Source organism: Zootermopsis nevadensis, unplaced genomic scaffold (genome assembly GCF_977971745.1).
Source record: "Zootermopsis nevadensis isolate Lab colony 2312 unplaced genomic scaffold, Znev_1.0 Znev_ptg000015l, whole genome shotgun sequence".
NCBI classification, from domain to species: Eukaryota; Metazoa; Arthropoda; class Insecta; order Blattodea; family Termopsidae; genus Zootermopsis; species Zootermopsis nevadensis.
This window is the reverse complement of record NW_028259147.1, coordinates 5,980,669-5,998,298: the sequence shown is the minus strand read 5'-3', so window position 1 is coordinate 5,998,298 and position 17,630 is coordinate 5,980,669. Positions and strand designations below refer to the sequence as shown.

At 36.4% G+C, this 17,630-nt stretch overlaps 1 protein-coding gene across 4 annotated transcripts in view; it reads left to right on the top strand.

Moving 5' to 3' along the window:
• Nucleotides 1-17,630, top strand: part of LOC110835994 (ubiquitin carboxyl-terminal hydrolase 48) — a 243,598-nt gene that overhangs the window by 73,334 nt on the left and 152,634 nt on the right. For 3 of the 4 annotated variants that reach the window (XR_015535240.1, XM_087349123.1, XM_087349130.1), the window contains exon 2: nucleotides 6,594-6,815. Coding sequence is in view for 2 of the 4 variants with exons in the window: in XM_087349123.1 (XP_087205249.1) it covers nucleotides 6,659-6,815 (157 nt within the window). In the remaining 2 variants the exon portion in view is untranslated. Of the gene's footprint in view, nucleotides 1-6,593; nucleotides 6,816-17,630 lie in introns of those variants that run through there. The other variant, XM_087349129.1, reaches the window with a different exon arrangement.

Here is a 17,630-nt window from a genome sequence, read left to right as displayed (position 1 = left end):
AATATTTAGAGGATCGTCAATTTATTCAGTAAAAACCACGCACCTGTCGGATCCTTTAGAACACGTGACTACTTGATTTGTTCTATTCCTTTCCGTTATGAGTTGCAAATCTTCACATGTTGTCTCTGTTGTTTCAATGGACGTACAAATTTGTAAAGAAATGTAAGCATTAACAGCTTCAGTTATATGGAAGGACATTTGAGCGAGATTCTGCTTTTAAAGTGCGCGATGTTGGTATGGCAACTACGGTAGTGTGAAGTGATGATGAAGAATAGAATTATTTATTTATGATTTGATTATGGAAACTATATAGTCGTACAAATTGATGAAGAGCAGATGAATTTCTCGTTTTTAATAGGACACATAAAATGTCAACCATAATCAAACGAAGTGATGGAATAGAATTGAAACTTTCATCTTTGAAAGGTCGGGCAACTATGATTAGCACATTGATGCAAAAATAATTGAATAGTTTATTTTCATGTCTTTGGCGTTACAGCGAAAATTATGGTAATTTCTCATTAAAAGGATAAGAGGAAGGATGTGTAATCTGGGAAAGGAAGTTACGTTTCTACAAAGTGTAATTAAATAATAAAGTATAGCTGAAGAATTTAAGAAGAAATAAATGAGGAATAGCATAAAGTTTTATAAATCGCTAGAGGTCAGACACGTCAAGGTAATTTGCGTGATTCAGGTATGCGAAGCAAATGGAGATTTTCCAAAATGAAGATGGACTCAAAACTGGAAGGAAGAAGGACTGTGGGTAGAGTGAGAACAAGGTGAATGGATCGAGTGAAGACAGATGGAGCAAACAGACACAAGGCACGAAGAAAAGTGATGGACTCGAAACTGTGAGAAGCCAGATAAGGTTGGGAAGTTTTATCTCAAGTTTGTTCGTCACATAGGGACTCCAGACGAAATGAAGACTCATAAATTAATTTGTTCACGTGTTTCGTTAAATATCTTTCCGGCACATTTAGCTCAGTAGAGCGCAGTAAAAGTACATTTTCCGCGATGCTGTTGATGCGAAGAGCACACGTATACGAACTTGTCTGTGACAACGTGAATTTAAATGATGCTGCAAACAGAAGTGACTGCAAGTGCTGTTAGCCATAGTCATACTTTTTTATATTATGAGCTATTTCTGGGAAACGAGAGAAAGTTGGATTTAGGTTTCACTTAAAGTGGATGTTATAGTTAGATGAGAGTGGAGAATGAAGTTTCCTGATAAATTTAAGTACAGATATCTCATGTCTACTTTAATCGAGATGCATAAAGTTAGTCGGGAGACCAAACAAATAAATGAACAGGAATGACATTTTCATTCCTGTAATATAACATTCCGGTGTACTGCTTATACACTCTTGGCCTTGACACTATCACTGACACATTTACAATCGATTTACACTGTTGTTCAAGTGTTCGTTGTTACTGGACTGCATGTTTCGATAGACAAAGGTCATTATCAGGATATCAAATTTTACAGAAGCTATTACACATTTTAGATGTAGGTCGAAGATTTACAGTAAATAATTGATAGTGAAGATTGTGTTTTTCCTTTTTGTATATTTTAAAATCTTTTTAGTTAGTGATTCTTAATAAAATATGTCAATAATAGTGAATATTGACAGTGAGATAACATTAAAAACATTTAACCTGGGAACAAAAAATTTAATCTGTAAATTTTAATCGATAACAAACAAAAAATAAAAATGAATGTGGGAAAAATTGTGCAGTTATCTATTGAATATTTACAAATATTAAATATTCCATTTAAATAACTAAAGTTGGAAGAAGGTGCGATGATTGAATTGTCAGTGTTGATCTTCTGGGTTGTAACGCCATGTATACTAGTAGGTACCATAATTTCGAATGTTGACACTGCTTTCATATTGAGGGCTTAATGCTGTATGTCCCTTTGGAACCTTTATGTTTGCCAACTAGTCTACACGCCTTTACTCCCCAGAAGACTAACACCTACATCTTCACCGCCGTGAGAATGTTTTATGTCGTACGTATAATTCCTTGTATAGACAGATTTATTTTGAATCGTCCGAAACAAATACAGCGGAATATTTGAATATAAATTATGATCGATCTATATTCAGTTTCAACTTGAATTTGAGGCAGCCCTTCCAGCTACACTGAGTTCACGGCCCGCCAACATGCGTGTTAGAAAAACGATATGAGGGGGTATTATTATTCCAAAGCCCCTGGTGCTGCTGTGCGCTCTAGATTCCACAGTGGTGGCCATGGACTCTATATAATTTATATGACGGCTCTGGTCTATATAACTTACATACTCGTGTTACCAGACTTTACATTGTTATATATAGGAATGAAAAATGCTTGTGTTGGTAGTGGTAGTGGGATATGAAAAAAAATACATAAAAGAGCTAGCAGAGTTGCACGATTGTGTTGGAAATTTACGAGACTCTGGAAAGCGGTTATGAGTTTTTATTTGTATGTGTACACACTTTACTCATTATCATTTGGAGCCTTAAAACATTAATGTCGTAAGTTGGAACCTCTTTTAAATATATATTTTAAACTCTGACGACTGCAGTTAACAATAAAAATTACGGTCAGATAGCTTCATCTCTTGTGACACGCACAAAGTATCTGCTTCGGAATATTTACGCACAATGTATTTGTCTATGTATATGTGTATATATATATATATATATATATATATATATATATATGTATATTCAAAACCAGAAACTGGAATAAGCGGAAATATGTGTCACCCGTCTTCTTATGTGAAGGCAGTTGTTGCTAAGCGACCACACCATTTTGTTTATTGGCCAGACTTCGTCGCCGTCACAGACTAAATAACAACTGGCCTTTGTCCGAATATACGATTTGGTATACTGTCTCGTTTGCATTTAACAAAATGGCCGTAAATATGTCACATTGCGTATGGCTTGGTGGTCTTCGGGAACTAATACAGGAAATTAAAAAAGTTTATCAGTGATATCGCTAAGCGGCTCAGCGGAGCAACGCTGTACTCTGCTGATTTCAGATTTGAAAGTATAATCTCCTCTTCTAAATGCAATTGAGGTTAACTCAGAAAAAGCTTGATATAAATTAGGCTATATATGTGTGTTCTCTGAATCATTTACTATTCTAAATGGTGACGTTTAATCTTGGGATCCCATTCCAATCAACTAGAATTATGATATCGGTTTGAAGTACGAAAGTCCTTTCATCCTAAAAGAACATGGGATATATTATACGTGCTGGAAACACAATCCTCTGCAAAATATCTGGACCTGAGAGAGATGATTCAAGTAGGCACTTTAAGATATTATACAACGAGGAATCTGTAAATTCATGAAGGTAATCAAGAGTTGAAGCCGGAGAAATGTATTAACAAATTAATTAATCAAGTCAGATAATAAGGAACTTTGTAATGTGTATTTTTACTTAATGTTTTAGGTACTTTTCATGAATGTTAGTACACAAATCCATATGCAGCGAAAGCAGTCCATGCGTTAGAATGATTAAATCAAATATAATTGGATGGTTGGTATATATAATCCGCATGAGCAAAATAAAATAACCATGCATGCTTGATTTAAACTAAAAAAATATGGTTATTTTGCGAGACCTAAGTATAGATGATAAATAATATTAAACTCTATGTTGAAGAAATAAATAATAAAGTTGTGGATTGGGTTCAACTAATTCAGAATACGAATGACTTACTGAATTTTGTGAATACAGTGACGAACCTTTAATTTCATATTGCCGTTGGTTTCGTAATTTGTGGTTGAAGCGATTCTTGTGTGGTATTTAGGGTTGCTATGTAAATAGAACATTCTATGTAATCAAATCAAGGAACAGTTGAACATCTTCGTCAAAATATCGATTTTACTTTATTTATCTTGCGACTACAATACTTAGTATATTAAATGTATGAGAAAGTTCAAGTTATTTTTGGGTCATACAAGATATAACATTAACATCGCCGCGTGTAGAGTTCAGTTTTCTTCAGATCCATAATTTCCGTATTCCTGACACAGAGTAGCACTTATAGATGTTCACGTACATGGTTCAACTGGTACATGAACTAAAGGTGACAGAGACGGACAGACGTGCGTAAGATTTGGTGCTTTGATGAATACGTAATTAGATGAAAGAAAGGTTAGATGAGTAGATGAAGCAATGATGTATGAATGCATACAGAGCATAAGAAAATGATGAGAAGTAGAATTATCTTTGGGCGAAAGGACATATTTATATCACCCCCGACGCTAGAACGTTTATTGTTGGTTATTTAAATATCCCCTAGATATTTTCTAATAGGCCTCCAATTGCACATTTGCTCCTAATTTCCAGCGCGGGGTGAAAACTTTTATCGCCACATCTCGTGAACATCAACTAGATTACATTGTCTACTTACCGTGCTTAAAAACGCTGCTGCATTATTTTAACAGCCATCATTGCATCTGCTTTAGTATCCACATAAAAAGACCATCTTCCACCACACGTCAGCACAACCATGTTTATAACTATCAACTAGCACCACTCACCCACTGAATTTTTAGCACGATAATCTGTGCCTCGCGCAAGGTAGCAATGCGTTGAAGTCCAACTAAGCATCAATTTCTACTTTGTTACAAATAAAAAAACTTGAATGGTTTATTGAATGCTTTAATTGGCTGGAAAGTTCTTTTTATGTGAATGATTGTTTTGAGAATGAAATATACGGTAGTCATTTGTCTTGGAGACGAGTCCATAATTCTTTAAAGCACATTGATAACTCATGTGTGCCACATTTTGACACTCGGTAACTTCATATTTCGCCATCAGAGTGCATTTACGTACTCCATTTGGTTCTCAGATTAAAGTGCAACTGCTTCCCTAGACATCATTATCCGATTGGTCTTTGAAATGGAGATGCAGTGTGTAGGCTTCTTATCAAGGGAAAAAAACGCTCAGAAACATCAATTATATTATCTTCGCGCCTTAAAACCTTAGAGCACAGTGCAACTTACATGTGCCACAAACTTCAACAATTAGTAACTCTGCATTCTGTCCACAGAGTACATTTTGATGTATCGTGTGATTGTCAGAATAAACAGCAAGTATTTTCCTGAACAGCATTAATTAATTGGTATTTCTAATGTAAACTTTTATTTTCTTTGCGTACTTAAATGCCGGACTGCTGGCTAGAAATCAGTACACATCTGGAATATCCCGTGACCGGCCAACTCGATATAGGTTTTCCGTGGTTTTCATAGGTCCTAGAACAAATGCTGTGGTGGTACTCTCTGCCCGCCTATCACGCAGCCCCCCCCTACCCAAATACTAACATAAAAATTCCTCCCTAAAGTAGCACTCCCATTATTAATATTAAATGTTCACCCAATGCCGCCTTCCCAAGCATAACATCAAAATTTAAAGTTCCGATCAAGTACATTAAGATCCTACTCAACTTCTGTCCTCGTTCCACATTTTATCTTTTAACCTTCTCATTTTACGATCTAGTTTTCTTCTCCTCAGCCTATCTTTAACACAAGGGCGAGTGTGCAATGCATGGGAACCTTCATATCCGTAAATTGATCACTGATTCCCCCTTAAATGCAGTGTCTCTCACTACTCTTTCTCCAATTTGTCTTCCGTCTAATTCTCTCCCTTAAAAGTACTTGGGGACAAAATCATAAGTATAATAAGTATAGAACAAAAATACATTATGTTTCTTTTGTAACCTACGTTTCTGTTGTGAGCTATACATTTTGGTAGGCCGTTTTGAGTGGAGACATAAAATTCAAAATTTAGGCCTTTAATAAAACGTCTTTATATGCCAGCCAAAATGACAGAAGGTAACAATGTTATTATGCAAATGCCTAATAGTTATTCTTGACCTCAGACATTCTCGTGTAGGCTACAACGTTTGAAATTTTAAATAAATCGTCCGTGCTTCAGAGACTGTTACTCTGTTACCTCGACCACAAAAGTTAAATATTTTATCACCTTATAGTCCATCGTAAGCAGCATTAACCCTTGGCAGGAGGTGTCATAGACGTTTGGGGCAGTAAAATGATTCTTATTACATCGGCTGCGAGGGTGTGCGATCATGACGCCCCATAAAATGGACATAAAGCCTCCTTCTCTTCCACCCCCATCCCGAAATATTATGGCGGAATGGCCGAGCGTCTTTCAGGCTAAGACTCTTACAATGGCAAAATGAAGAATTAACAGAATCCAAGATTTGTTTTGGCGAATCACTAACAAACTACATAGAAACTGCTGACTAAACACCACTGACCCCCTATTCTGACCAAGTTTCATTCAATCCATATGCCAAATTTTATTTCCTTAAAGTATATTTTAATATTATTATCCCATCTACGCCTAGGACTTCTGAGTGATAAGTAACTTTTTAATATACAAGAAAAATATGAATCAGAAATTATATTTTATTCTGCTATCGAAATACCTCAGAGATAGATCATTTTAAATTTTAAGAAATATTTGGATGATAATAAAAAATATATCTAAAATAAATAAATTGTGAGGGCGAGAAATGGAATAAATTTTATCACGATCTTGCCTAATGCCACTATTGGTTTTTATTATTACAGTGTCTGCTGGACCCGTCACAACCAGACCAGAAGCCAGTGGATAACCAGTAGCAAATATTTCTTCAATGCCACCATCTTGTCCTAGTCAAAACAGAGGAAGTGCCGTGCGTATTTGGCACCCTGCCCTGAAAAGCAACAGACATGACACAACAGCAGACCCCAATTATGATTTCGCAGCGGGTCCAACCTCCTCTACTCTGTTTACACTTTCCTCAGACAAAGGTAAGTCTTACAACAAAATTCCGAACTCACAATTAAAACTAACGATTCTATATTTGACATATCCACAAGTCTGCTGCTTTATTTAGAATGTTTGAGATGAGAAGATTGTGTAAGTTTTAGAAATTCTTGTTATTATGTAGTTCAAAATCTGTTTTCGACATGTATTTTTTTTCAGAACTCGAAAAATCAGAGGTAAAATATACTCGGGACATTCAAAATTACGTTTATTATGAACCAAGCCAAGCGCCGGTTCAGATATGAATCCTCTAACTTGGGAGCGTGGATGTGATAATTAGCTGCATGTCAGGATTGTCGCACAAATTATGGGGCAGTGATAGATTAGTGTGAAACAATGGTGGAATGATGATTAGCAGAACTCGGAGAGAAACCTATTCCAGCGTCACTTTGTCCACAGTCTCAATATTCGCGGTGAGATACCAGCGTCTAGACGCCCGAGTTACAACACAGCCATACTTAATACAACTGAAAGTAACTGAGTAAGTTGTTTCGCAGAACTTTGAAATGTACTCGTGTTTTAAATGAAGACCATGAAGTACAAATACTTTAAAACAAAATTATCAGCAAAATATCTGGAAGTTAATAAATGGCATTACATAAAGATAAAATACGTACGTATGATGGTTTATTTATGTTATTATAATAAGGAAATTTATTCCACGATTGACCAGATATGTAGCACAAATAGAGAGGTAAGGACTGAGGGCCTACACAGAATTTTTCTCTTTAAATTGGTATCTTGAAAGGCCGATAAGGGAGAAATGGGGATAACATTAAGCAAATAGGTTTTGAAGATAAAATGGGTTAGGATCGTGTCCAATGGTAATATTTGGTGATAACTTTGTTGGACCTTCCGCTTTCCAATGCTTAATTTGTAGGTTGGTTAGTTTTTTGCTAACTTAGCTACTAAACATTTTAACAGTTATCTAAATTAACAGTTAAATTGCTGCCTGCTACATTCAATTGGCTGGCCTAGTAATTATAATTTTTTTACCTAAGTACGAGAAACAGATAACGTTTAATGCGTCTGTAATAAGTGTAAATTCCTGTTAGGAATTATGGGAGCTCGTAGTGCCTGAAAAGCGCTTTGCAAGCCACAAATTTGTTTCATGTCGGATTACAGAATTCCTGGGATAGAATCATGGTTTCATATAGTTGTTTGGTCTAAATGTGTCCGTTGTTGCAATCCGACTCTGTGACCATTGACTCCAAGAGGAGGTTAGGTTCCGCTAGTTGCATCTTTCAGGACAAGAATGGTCCAAGTGGGCGTCAAATTAAATATTATAAGATTTGATAAACCAGAAATATCTGAGTTGATATATCGATTAGTTTTACTGGTTACGTGCTTGACGACAGGAATTCGATTTCTATCAATGACAGCGATTATTCTGTTCACTGTTGGAAGACTAATATTTTAAGTCTTTGAAGTCTAGTTGTAACAATACGTACCGCCTCCTTTAAAAGTTAGTTAACTCTGCATTTTGTATTAATGAGTTTCTTCTTATTTTCAGTGTAAAAAGTGATTCTTTTCTTAATATGAACCAGTTGATCTTTGTAACGAAAAAGTTATGTGTATTCTTTGAAGTACGGACTGAAGTCTTAAATAATATTTACTCTAGTTTCAGCTTCAAAAGGTTGTTAACGGGAAGCTTAAATTTAACAATATGATGATTCTCAGTGTAAACAGTTATTATTTCTTTAAACACCGTTAACAAATTGATCGCTGTAATGGTAAAGTGTTGTGTTTTCTTTGTGGTACGGACTGAATTCATAAATAATTTTCGACGAAATTCTGCTCCAGAGGGTTACTAATGAAGAAGGTAATGTGTATTGCTGACAAATCATAAGCCAATCTTAAGCACTAACAGAAAATGTTTCTAGTGAACAGCCAAGGAACACGTCGCTGCATATTTGTGGTTCTAGACGACAAACAGACGAATATAATCTAGCGTTAAATAAACATGTTATTCTTATTTATGCGTTATTTGCGAATCGTACGTAATTAATTAATATTGATGGTTGTTTCAGGTAAGAACAAGTTGCAAAACCATTAAACACGAAAGATACACTCTATTTTGACGTATACTCCTCATTATGCTTTCGTTTTATTACTTCATGTAAAGAACGGATAAAAGGATGCCATTCTTTCCTACGCTTTGACAAGCATTTTGTTGTGAGTGTTAAATAAAATTGCCCTTTTAATGGCGGAAATTTTAAAATCCGTTTTGAGTGTGGTGGTGGGACAGCACTTTGCACGGATCCTGTTCTATTCTACTCTACTTATTCCATTACCGCCTGTAACACGTAGTAGCGACGTGGTAATCTATTTGTTGGTGAGACGATTAGAGGTGGATGCGTTCTGCTGGCGAATAATGTTTATCCGTAAATCATGAACCAGAATTGCCAGCTGATGTGTTGTTTGGAGATTACCATCGCCCAGAACAGAGGGGATGTCCCTTTCGCACTGTCCCCTAGTATGGACTCTCTGTTATAACCATATATAACATAAAGGGAGATAAACTGTGATTTCATAAATCATCAAAAACGAGATATTAATATTATTTATAATGGTATTACTTTGACAACTGAATTCACACCCCACCGGCTCATATCTTGGCAAGGAAACAGTGTGAGTACTTCAACTTAAAAATAAACTGAAATCACATTCAACTAAATTTGTTATTGACATTTCTCTCACGCCAGCTCTGATGGTTATGCACTCTGCCTTGATCTCCAAAGTCTCATTTGTATAAGCTGTTTGGCCTCTGTGCTGTATATTGCAGCTATCACACACCACAACACGTGATTCAGCGTCGTTTAATATCCATATAACCTAATAACCATCTAAAGCTTTTCTAAACAATAAGATTTAAAAGTCCAGCTCTTGCGTAAAAGAACAATCATTGACCCTTAACAGCAAAAATAGGATACGGAAGTTCAGGCTGTGCTATTTTAACAGCTAAGAACTTTGAAAAAAAAACTTTGTTAACGAAATGATTCGTTAGTGAATAATAAAATGATAAATAAGGCGGTACACGTTGCTACGCTAACTGTGTAGAAGGTTAAAGCCCATTCTATCGCTGTGACATCAGATTTCCTGTGTGCAACATAAATTCATTCTGTTGGAAGCCTGAACAATTCTGCAAAGTTGGGGATTCCTCTCTCTCTCCCCCCCCCCAGCCACCCCTACGCCTTTGATAGATAGAGTGTAACTATGCAGATGACTTCCTACATATCAGCATCAAGTCTTCTTGATTTAATTACAAACCTAAACTAGATAACGTCTTCTCTGTCATCCCTCTTCGTGTTTCTTCGTTCCCGACAGCATTGGCGCATTCCAAGTCATTGCCACTTAGCATCCGCCTCGTGCTGCCTTGACGGATTATTTAAATAGTCTACTGCAAACGTCTTACCGTATATAATATCCCTCTATGACTGTGGTACACGCGTTATGCCTTGCTTTCAAAACAGCGTCACCTAAACATCTCATCGAAGCGAGGACCGAAAACACTTAAGAAGGAATCTTGGCTAAGGCAGATAAAGAAAATAAATAATATATTTAGACATTCTAGGGTTTATCTCCATCACAACAAAAGACTATTAAATCTCGTTATTAATGTCCAATTATCGCGGATTCTGTGTTGAAGCGTCGTGTAGTCTGGTAGACGTTTACCAACGTCCTTGCTGCCTCCACGATCATCTGAAACGTTGGTAAAACGTCTTGGTACTCACCGCTATAAGATCATCAAATCCTACTTAGGTTTTTTAGTTTGTTTCCGCTCAAAATATGTATGTTTTTCGTGTTTTCACAATGTGCGAGGAACTATTAAATTATTATAAATAGCTGTGTTACCTAATACTAATCGTATGTTATGAATGCATGTTTGTGTGTGTATATATATATATATATAATATTTACGTATAAATTAATTAATTTTACTATAATCTGTATGTCATTTATTGCTATGAGAAAAAACAGAAATCATAACATCCAATTATAAATAAGCGTTAACTGGCTTCAAGAAAAACAAAATTGTTTTGAAGTTTTTATAATTTATAATTTGGTGATGTGCGAATCTGTTGTCAAATGGGAGGGCAAGATGCATCAGTAAAATAAAAATGCGTTTCAATATCACAAAATTCTGTTAATCCAAACGATGTTCTTTCATGCAGAATGTTCCTGGATATGCAGATAAATGGGGGTACTGCGTGTAATGAATGTTTGTGTGCAGTGTAGATACGCGTCTGAAATCAATGAAATGTAACTCCAGTTAAGTTTCTAATAACATTTGAACGTACACATTGACTCCTGCTGGCATTCCTTAGGCGAGGATCAGAATTCTTGGAATTTAGACTTCAGTGATTAATCAATTAACAGGTCGGCTTGTTGGATGTGGATAATTAACGGGTCTCCGCCATAGTTCTCCGCCAAGGTGGCTTATATAAATAGTCGTAAGGACGAAAGAAGTGTCAAGACATGAGGAAGAGACAACCATTTTGGAACTATTCGTGGATCTGGACCGGCAACTTGGTGAGATTTTACTTTCAGTCTGCCTAATACAATTTCAACCATTTGACTAAATTTTTTGTGCTGAGTTGCGTGTCGTACCATGCTGAATTGGTAAATATTGACGATGGTTCTTGGTAACTTGTTGCCTTCTTCTTCAGGGTTAAAGTGACGAATTAGTGTCAGAGGATTTATGTAGAAATATGAGAGACTTTCAAGAACTGTGATTGGTCAGGACCGTGTAAACACATCTTAGGCATGTTGTGATCTTGAGTGTTCACCCATCCAAATCAGAACATAAATTATGTTGCTGCCACTGACATGCGGCGTTCTCAGGAAGTGCAGCCACTGAGCACAGGCAGTGTTGCCAACCTAACGTTATTCTCTTCTTGTAATGCACAAGGCCTATTTTTGAAAGGCGTCAGAGACTTTGAGATTTTTTTTATGATCGGATTAAACTCGAAGCTACAGTCTGCCCGCCAAAAGAAGTCCGCTGGAAAGTAGGAAGGGAAGAAGAGAGTGATCTAACTACGCATGCGCACTCAGGATATTCCTATTCCAAACAGATTGTACTACGGTAGTCTCCAATAGTGCAGTGCGTTGTTGGAGGGGTGAACTCGTTTTTTGTAAAAGAGTACATCGTGGCCGTTCATGGCCATCCTACACCAGCGTACTTTTCATGCCGCGCGATCCTTAGTGGCGCTAGTAATATATCATGAAATTAAACAGGAAATGCTCGTGAGGTTTCGAAACCTATACATGATTTATACAGAACTGTCTTCATGGATAAGGATGCTTTAGTTCCTTTCACCTTCTGCTGTTGCATACTTCCTTTAATGTTTCGAATAGGCTGTACAAATATTTTAAAATTTAATTCCTAATATATACTGATTGTAGTCAGATGGATATTAAACACATAAAGACGTTGACCCCTGAAACAGAGCATACGTGGTTTATATTTTGGGTGACACTATTATTTGTATACATTTAAGTAATTAAAACTGTTTTTACAGAATGCTGAGTAAAAAACATGAGTCTTCACCAATCAGAATACATTTATGTGGACGAATATGCCTAGATAAATATTGTGTCATACGATTTTATTGTAAGGAGCTTCACGTAAAATTAATTTTCTACATAAATATATGTTTTTTTTTATTTTCTCTTTAACTTGTTCTCATTCAGCCATAAGTTTTGTATTATCCTGTTCAAATTCCACTCTGAAATATTTGAGACCACACACCAAAGATCTGAAATAGTCGTGTGGAACAATGGGATCCGTTTTAAAACAAATGAGCATAGAAAAGCAGCCGAATTCCCAGACGGGAAATAGTTTCACAATTGTTATTATTATTGTCCACGAAGCGACACGATGTGGCGCTATGCGACGCTCTCTTGTTTTGAAGAACAAAAGAGAAGCTCGTAGCTCTACGCAGAAAATGACGATCGCATTGTTTTGATTTGAGACACACAATAACTCACCCTCAGTGAATTTTGGCTTGTGAATGAGAGACCTGATGAAAATTATAAGGCGATATTGTTCCTCGCTGAGGATTAGCATTCGTTATTACGGCCACAATCATCATCTTGACGGCTCAGATCACTGATGATATATAACCAAAACAAAATGCGATATTGGCTTATTTCTAGTAATTTTGGTTTTCTCTTAGAAACTCACGTTTATAATCTTTCGTCTCTTCTGATGCCGTCTGAGACATGTTTGAGTGTTCGATTCTGTCACCGTAGGACTTTTGATTTGTGTTTTTATTCTCTGTTCAAGAATGTGTGTGAAATGTGAAGCAAATTAATAAAATATAAGGTTACATACAGAATGTTCCGAAAAGATGTATACACACATTCAATGAATTAAATAAATACATTTTAATAAACTAAAGCATTACCTACTTCAACATTGACACTTCGTGAATTAGCTAATCTAGTGTAGATGTTCAAAATGACCACCGTTAGCTTCGTGGCGCAGTTGACAGCGGTGAGTAACCGACTGACAAGCGACAATCAAAATTGCTGCTGTGTTTAGATATTTTCGGAAAATTGTATTTACTCTGAAGAAAGGTTTTTTAAATTTTTAAATGTTTTTATTTATAATTTTTCAGCAAAAATCTGTAATATAACGGGAGAGAAAGTAATACTACTCACATAACTTTTCAGAAGAAGACAAAAATTTAAACGTCAATTAAATAAACGTAGTCTTACTTAAGTCAGTGCTTCAGTATGGCAATTTAATATCAGAATTTCACGATGTATTTATTTCATGTTGAAAAATTCTTTACTTAACCGGCTTTTCTGTAGCTGAAAAGAAATACGGCATTCCAAAAACAAGTTTTTTATAATTTTTTTTTTCAGTTACCTAAAAACTGGATATTGAAAGCGAAAGTGGGCCCTAATCTAGATACTGTTTAATGCTTTCAACACATTGAGAACACAAATCTGAGTTAAGGATTTTTTGTCTGCGACCATTCCTATTACCTACCATTCAGTTGTAGCGGTGTTACCAAACAGCAAATGCCCCGTGTACATAATAATTATTAATAAAGTTGTTTCATTAGTACAGAGTTACCTGCATATTATACTGCAGAATATATCTTCGTCTTGCTGATAGTTCGTATTACAAATAATTTTATTGTCCTTCCTTACACTATAATAATGGAGCTAGAAGTGGCAGAAAGGCTGCAGAATCTATGGGTATTTGTAATTTCCTTACACATACGAGTAGCTAACATAAATAATGGAAATTGAACCAAAGTTTGCGTCAGAAATTTGCCACGATTGGAAGGGGATGTCGGTTGTATTCAGAGAGCACAAAAGCGATGACGTCAACCTGTGTAGCTTTCTCTGCAGCTGACAATAGATATTCTCCGTTTGCGCTGGATTTATTTATTTCCACAAAAACAATAAATCCAGGTAGAAATGATTATGAATAAACACACAATTCAAATGACTTATTTTGTACCTTTACATAACTTACGTCACTGGCCCTGTTTTTCAGCCCTTGAGTAATCATTGAAACTCAAATAATAGAGCAAACTACTAAGTGAGAAACTATATTTCGATAACTTTCCCCTTTATTGTAATTCGATGAAGCAGATAAATTAATCTAAAATATTAGCTACGATCTGGCTGAGAATTTTGCTATGTGAGAGTAGCTCCATGTCTAATTATTTCGTAGGGCAATGAGTAATTAACTTGATGGTTTATGTTCTTTTTTTAAAAAAAAAAAATTAACGTTGCTTATCTATGTTACTTATTCTCTGGAATCCGAACGTCCATGACTGTGTTCAAAAAATCATTTCGTTTATACCCTATTTCTAACATAATAAGTTATTGCAGTGATGCGAGGAGTGAGAAAGGGTTAATAATTAGATTGATAACAATTTTTGGTTATGGTTTCAATGCTTATGAGGATCCACTGCATGTTCCGATCTTAATTAGTCATATTTCGGTGGTTCTCTTTAATTGCTCGAAACTAATAAATATCGCTGATAAATTGCTTACATATTTGAAACAGATTGCTTCGCAGTTATTCATAATGGATATGTACCTGGAAGCATATAAAGTCTAACGTAGAGTGGAAACATTTTTTTCTTCGGGTTTAAAAGATTATGCTAAAATGGGAGAAGATTATAAGTTGTATGGCTATTTCGTAAGATGTTGGTTAAAATATTAGAATGTTCAGGCCATCTGTGAGTTAAAATTCCTTCTGGTTATTAAACTTTGAGGTACGAAGAAGCTTTCTTGTTGCATTTTTATTGAATTTGTTACTGTTGGGAAGTCAATCAGCAGAGCATTATCATGTTACAGGGATCCCGGGTTGACTGTATCGTTGGAGATGCGTGAAATTATTATTTACAGCTAAAATATACTTCTTGTGCCAGTATGATTTTTGGTTACGTCAAATGGCGTGTCAGATGACGTCATTTATTTGGTGGAGGAATTATCGGTCGAATGTTGTAGTTGATCAAAGTATAAAAAATTGTCATGTAGACGGATTGTCAACCTAACGATCAACACGCAACAAGCTACATCCCTTAAAACTAACGAATTAATAACTTTAATTCCGACTGATGTTTAATTGTTTTATTTAATTTGTCCTGTGGTCCTGTTACACAATGAAGGTTGGGTTAGGTTTTTTCACTAATGATATTTTAAATAACAGTCATTTTTATATCCTGCGGAAATAAACGCTGTCTGTGTATATTAAAAAGATTGGGGAATTAACATATTTCAGTGACAGCCACTGTAACGAATAGCCCACGTGACATCGCTTGTCTACAAACCTAATCATAGATAAATCTGTCTGACTCTAGGGGCGTGGAATGTAATGCTTCATGCATAGTTTTAGGCCGAGAAAATTTAATAGCTAAATTCTTATCCTCAAAAATAGGACATTCATTTCTATTATAAATCATTCGTGTAGCTATTTCGTGTTCTTTGCACTATGTTCTGGAAGTGCCTGGGTACACAGATTGCAGGTGTTTGAGAATAGGGTGCTGAGAAGGACATTTGGGTTTACGAGAGAAGACGATGTGGTACGGAGAAAACTGCATAACGATGAGATTAAAAATCTGTACTCCTCCCCCAATATTGTCAGGGTGATTAAGTCGAGAAGAATGAGATGTGCGGGACATGTAGCGCGCATGGATGGCACAAGAGGTGTGCACCGGGTGTTGGTCGGGAAGCCTGAGGGGAAGTGACCGCTGGGGAGACCTAGACGTAGATGGGAGGATAATGTCAGGCGGGATCTATGGGAGATAGGAGTTGAAGGAGACTGGATTTTGCTGGCCCAGGACAGAGTCGGTGATGAACTTTCGGGTTCCGCATGCCATCTAGTTAGTTAGTTAGCTTTGTTTAGCTTGTAGTGTATTCTGTGCGTAGAACCGAAATCTGGATTCTGTACGGTGTCGTCACAGCATTACTCTCTCTCTCATAAGAGCAGGAAGCCCGTTCTAAAGCGACTGGAGCTCTGCGGGGTTCTGCATGGCTGTACCACGATTCTGCACATTGTGCTGAAATCACCTACCAGGCAGCATACGTCATCGCTACAAATCATGGCGCGTCACCCACAGCATTAATATCTGAAGCTCCTCCTATGGTCCGGATAACAGTGGTGTTATTTTTACGGGAGCAATACGTAGGGTGACCGAATCAGTCCCATCAATGTCTTTATCACCAAAATTATCATCTTTCCATTATCGTTATCTGTGTTTCATAATCTCCAACATAATCATCAAGGATAACTAGCTAAGTAGATGATTTAAGGAACCCGAAGGGTCATCACCGAACTAACCAAAGCCCCCTGAGCCAATTATCACGCATGTTAGAGGTCATGGGTTTGAATATCGACCCTTAGTCCAGGGCACACGTCGTTTTACGGGAAGTCCAAAATAGGGAAAAAACTGAGCATCAGATATATTTATTTATTTGCTTTTGGTGATATCATTTGTAACAGTAATTCAGTTACAACAAAAAGTGGACCCAAGTGGTTTAGACCGTTACTGATTCAGTTTATAGAGTACTAAGGCTTCACTGTTTGTTGTTGTCACAAACAACACAAGAAGACGCAGAGAATGCATGAGGAAATTCTAAGTATTCTAATAAAGATCTGTACTTGAAAATCATGTTTGTTATGAGACTAAACCGAAGACATAAATACTTTACACAATTCCAAGTTACGGAACATGAAACCACGTGATAAAAGTAGTTACCATTTTACATGAAACATTTATGTATAACAGTTTTTATAAAGGCAAAGATGGAATAAGTAATCCACGTTGCAGTACTGCGTCATTTATTAGCTTTATTCGTGGAAACACAATAGCCTTATTTCTCTTTCCACTTCAGCTTTAATTCATCAAGACCTCCGCCTTTTATTACCTCCTGTCCTCGAACATCTGATAATGCCATTTCTTATGTGCACCACCAGGAAGTAGAAGTAGAAGAAGAAGAAGAAGAAGAAGACGGTGTCGTTTTAATCAGTCAAGATTCCGACCGCCTCCACCCCCAACTGCTCCAACCCATACGGTGAGAAGTAATCGAAGTCCTTCGGCTGTTTCCCAGTTTTCATTCCTTTTGGGATGACAACCTATGGTAAAGAGCAGCGGCGGCTAGTAATTTTCGAGAATACTATGGAATAGTTTTTCGGCTCATTAGACATCCTTCCAGTCTGAATTCTTTATTTTTCTAAAAACATCAGTAAAAATATCTTAAAGGCAAGAGCCCGAGTGGAAAATAGAAAGATAATATTAAAAGGTATCTTAAAATTGGGGTATAAA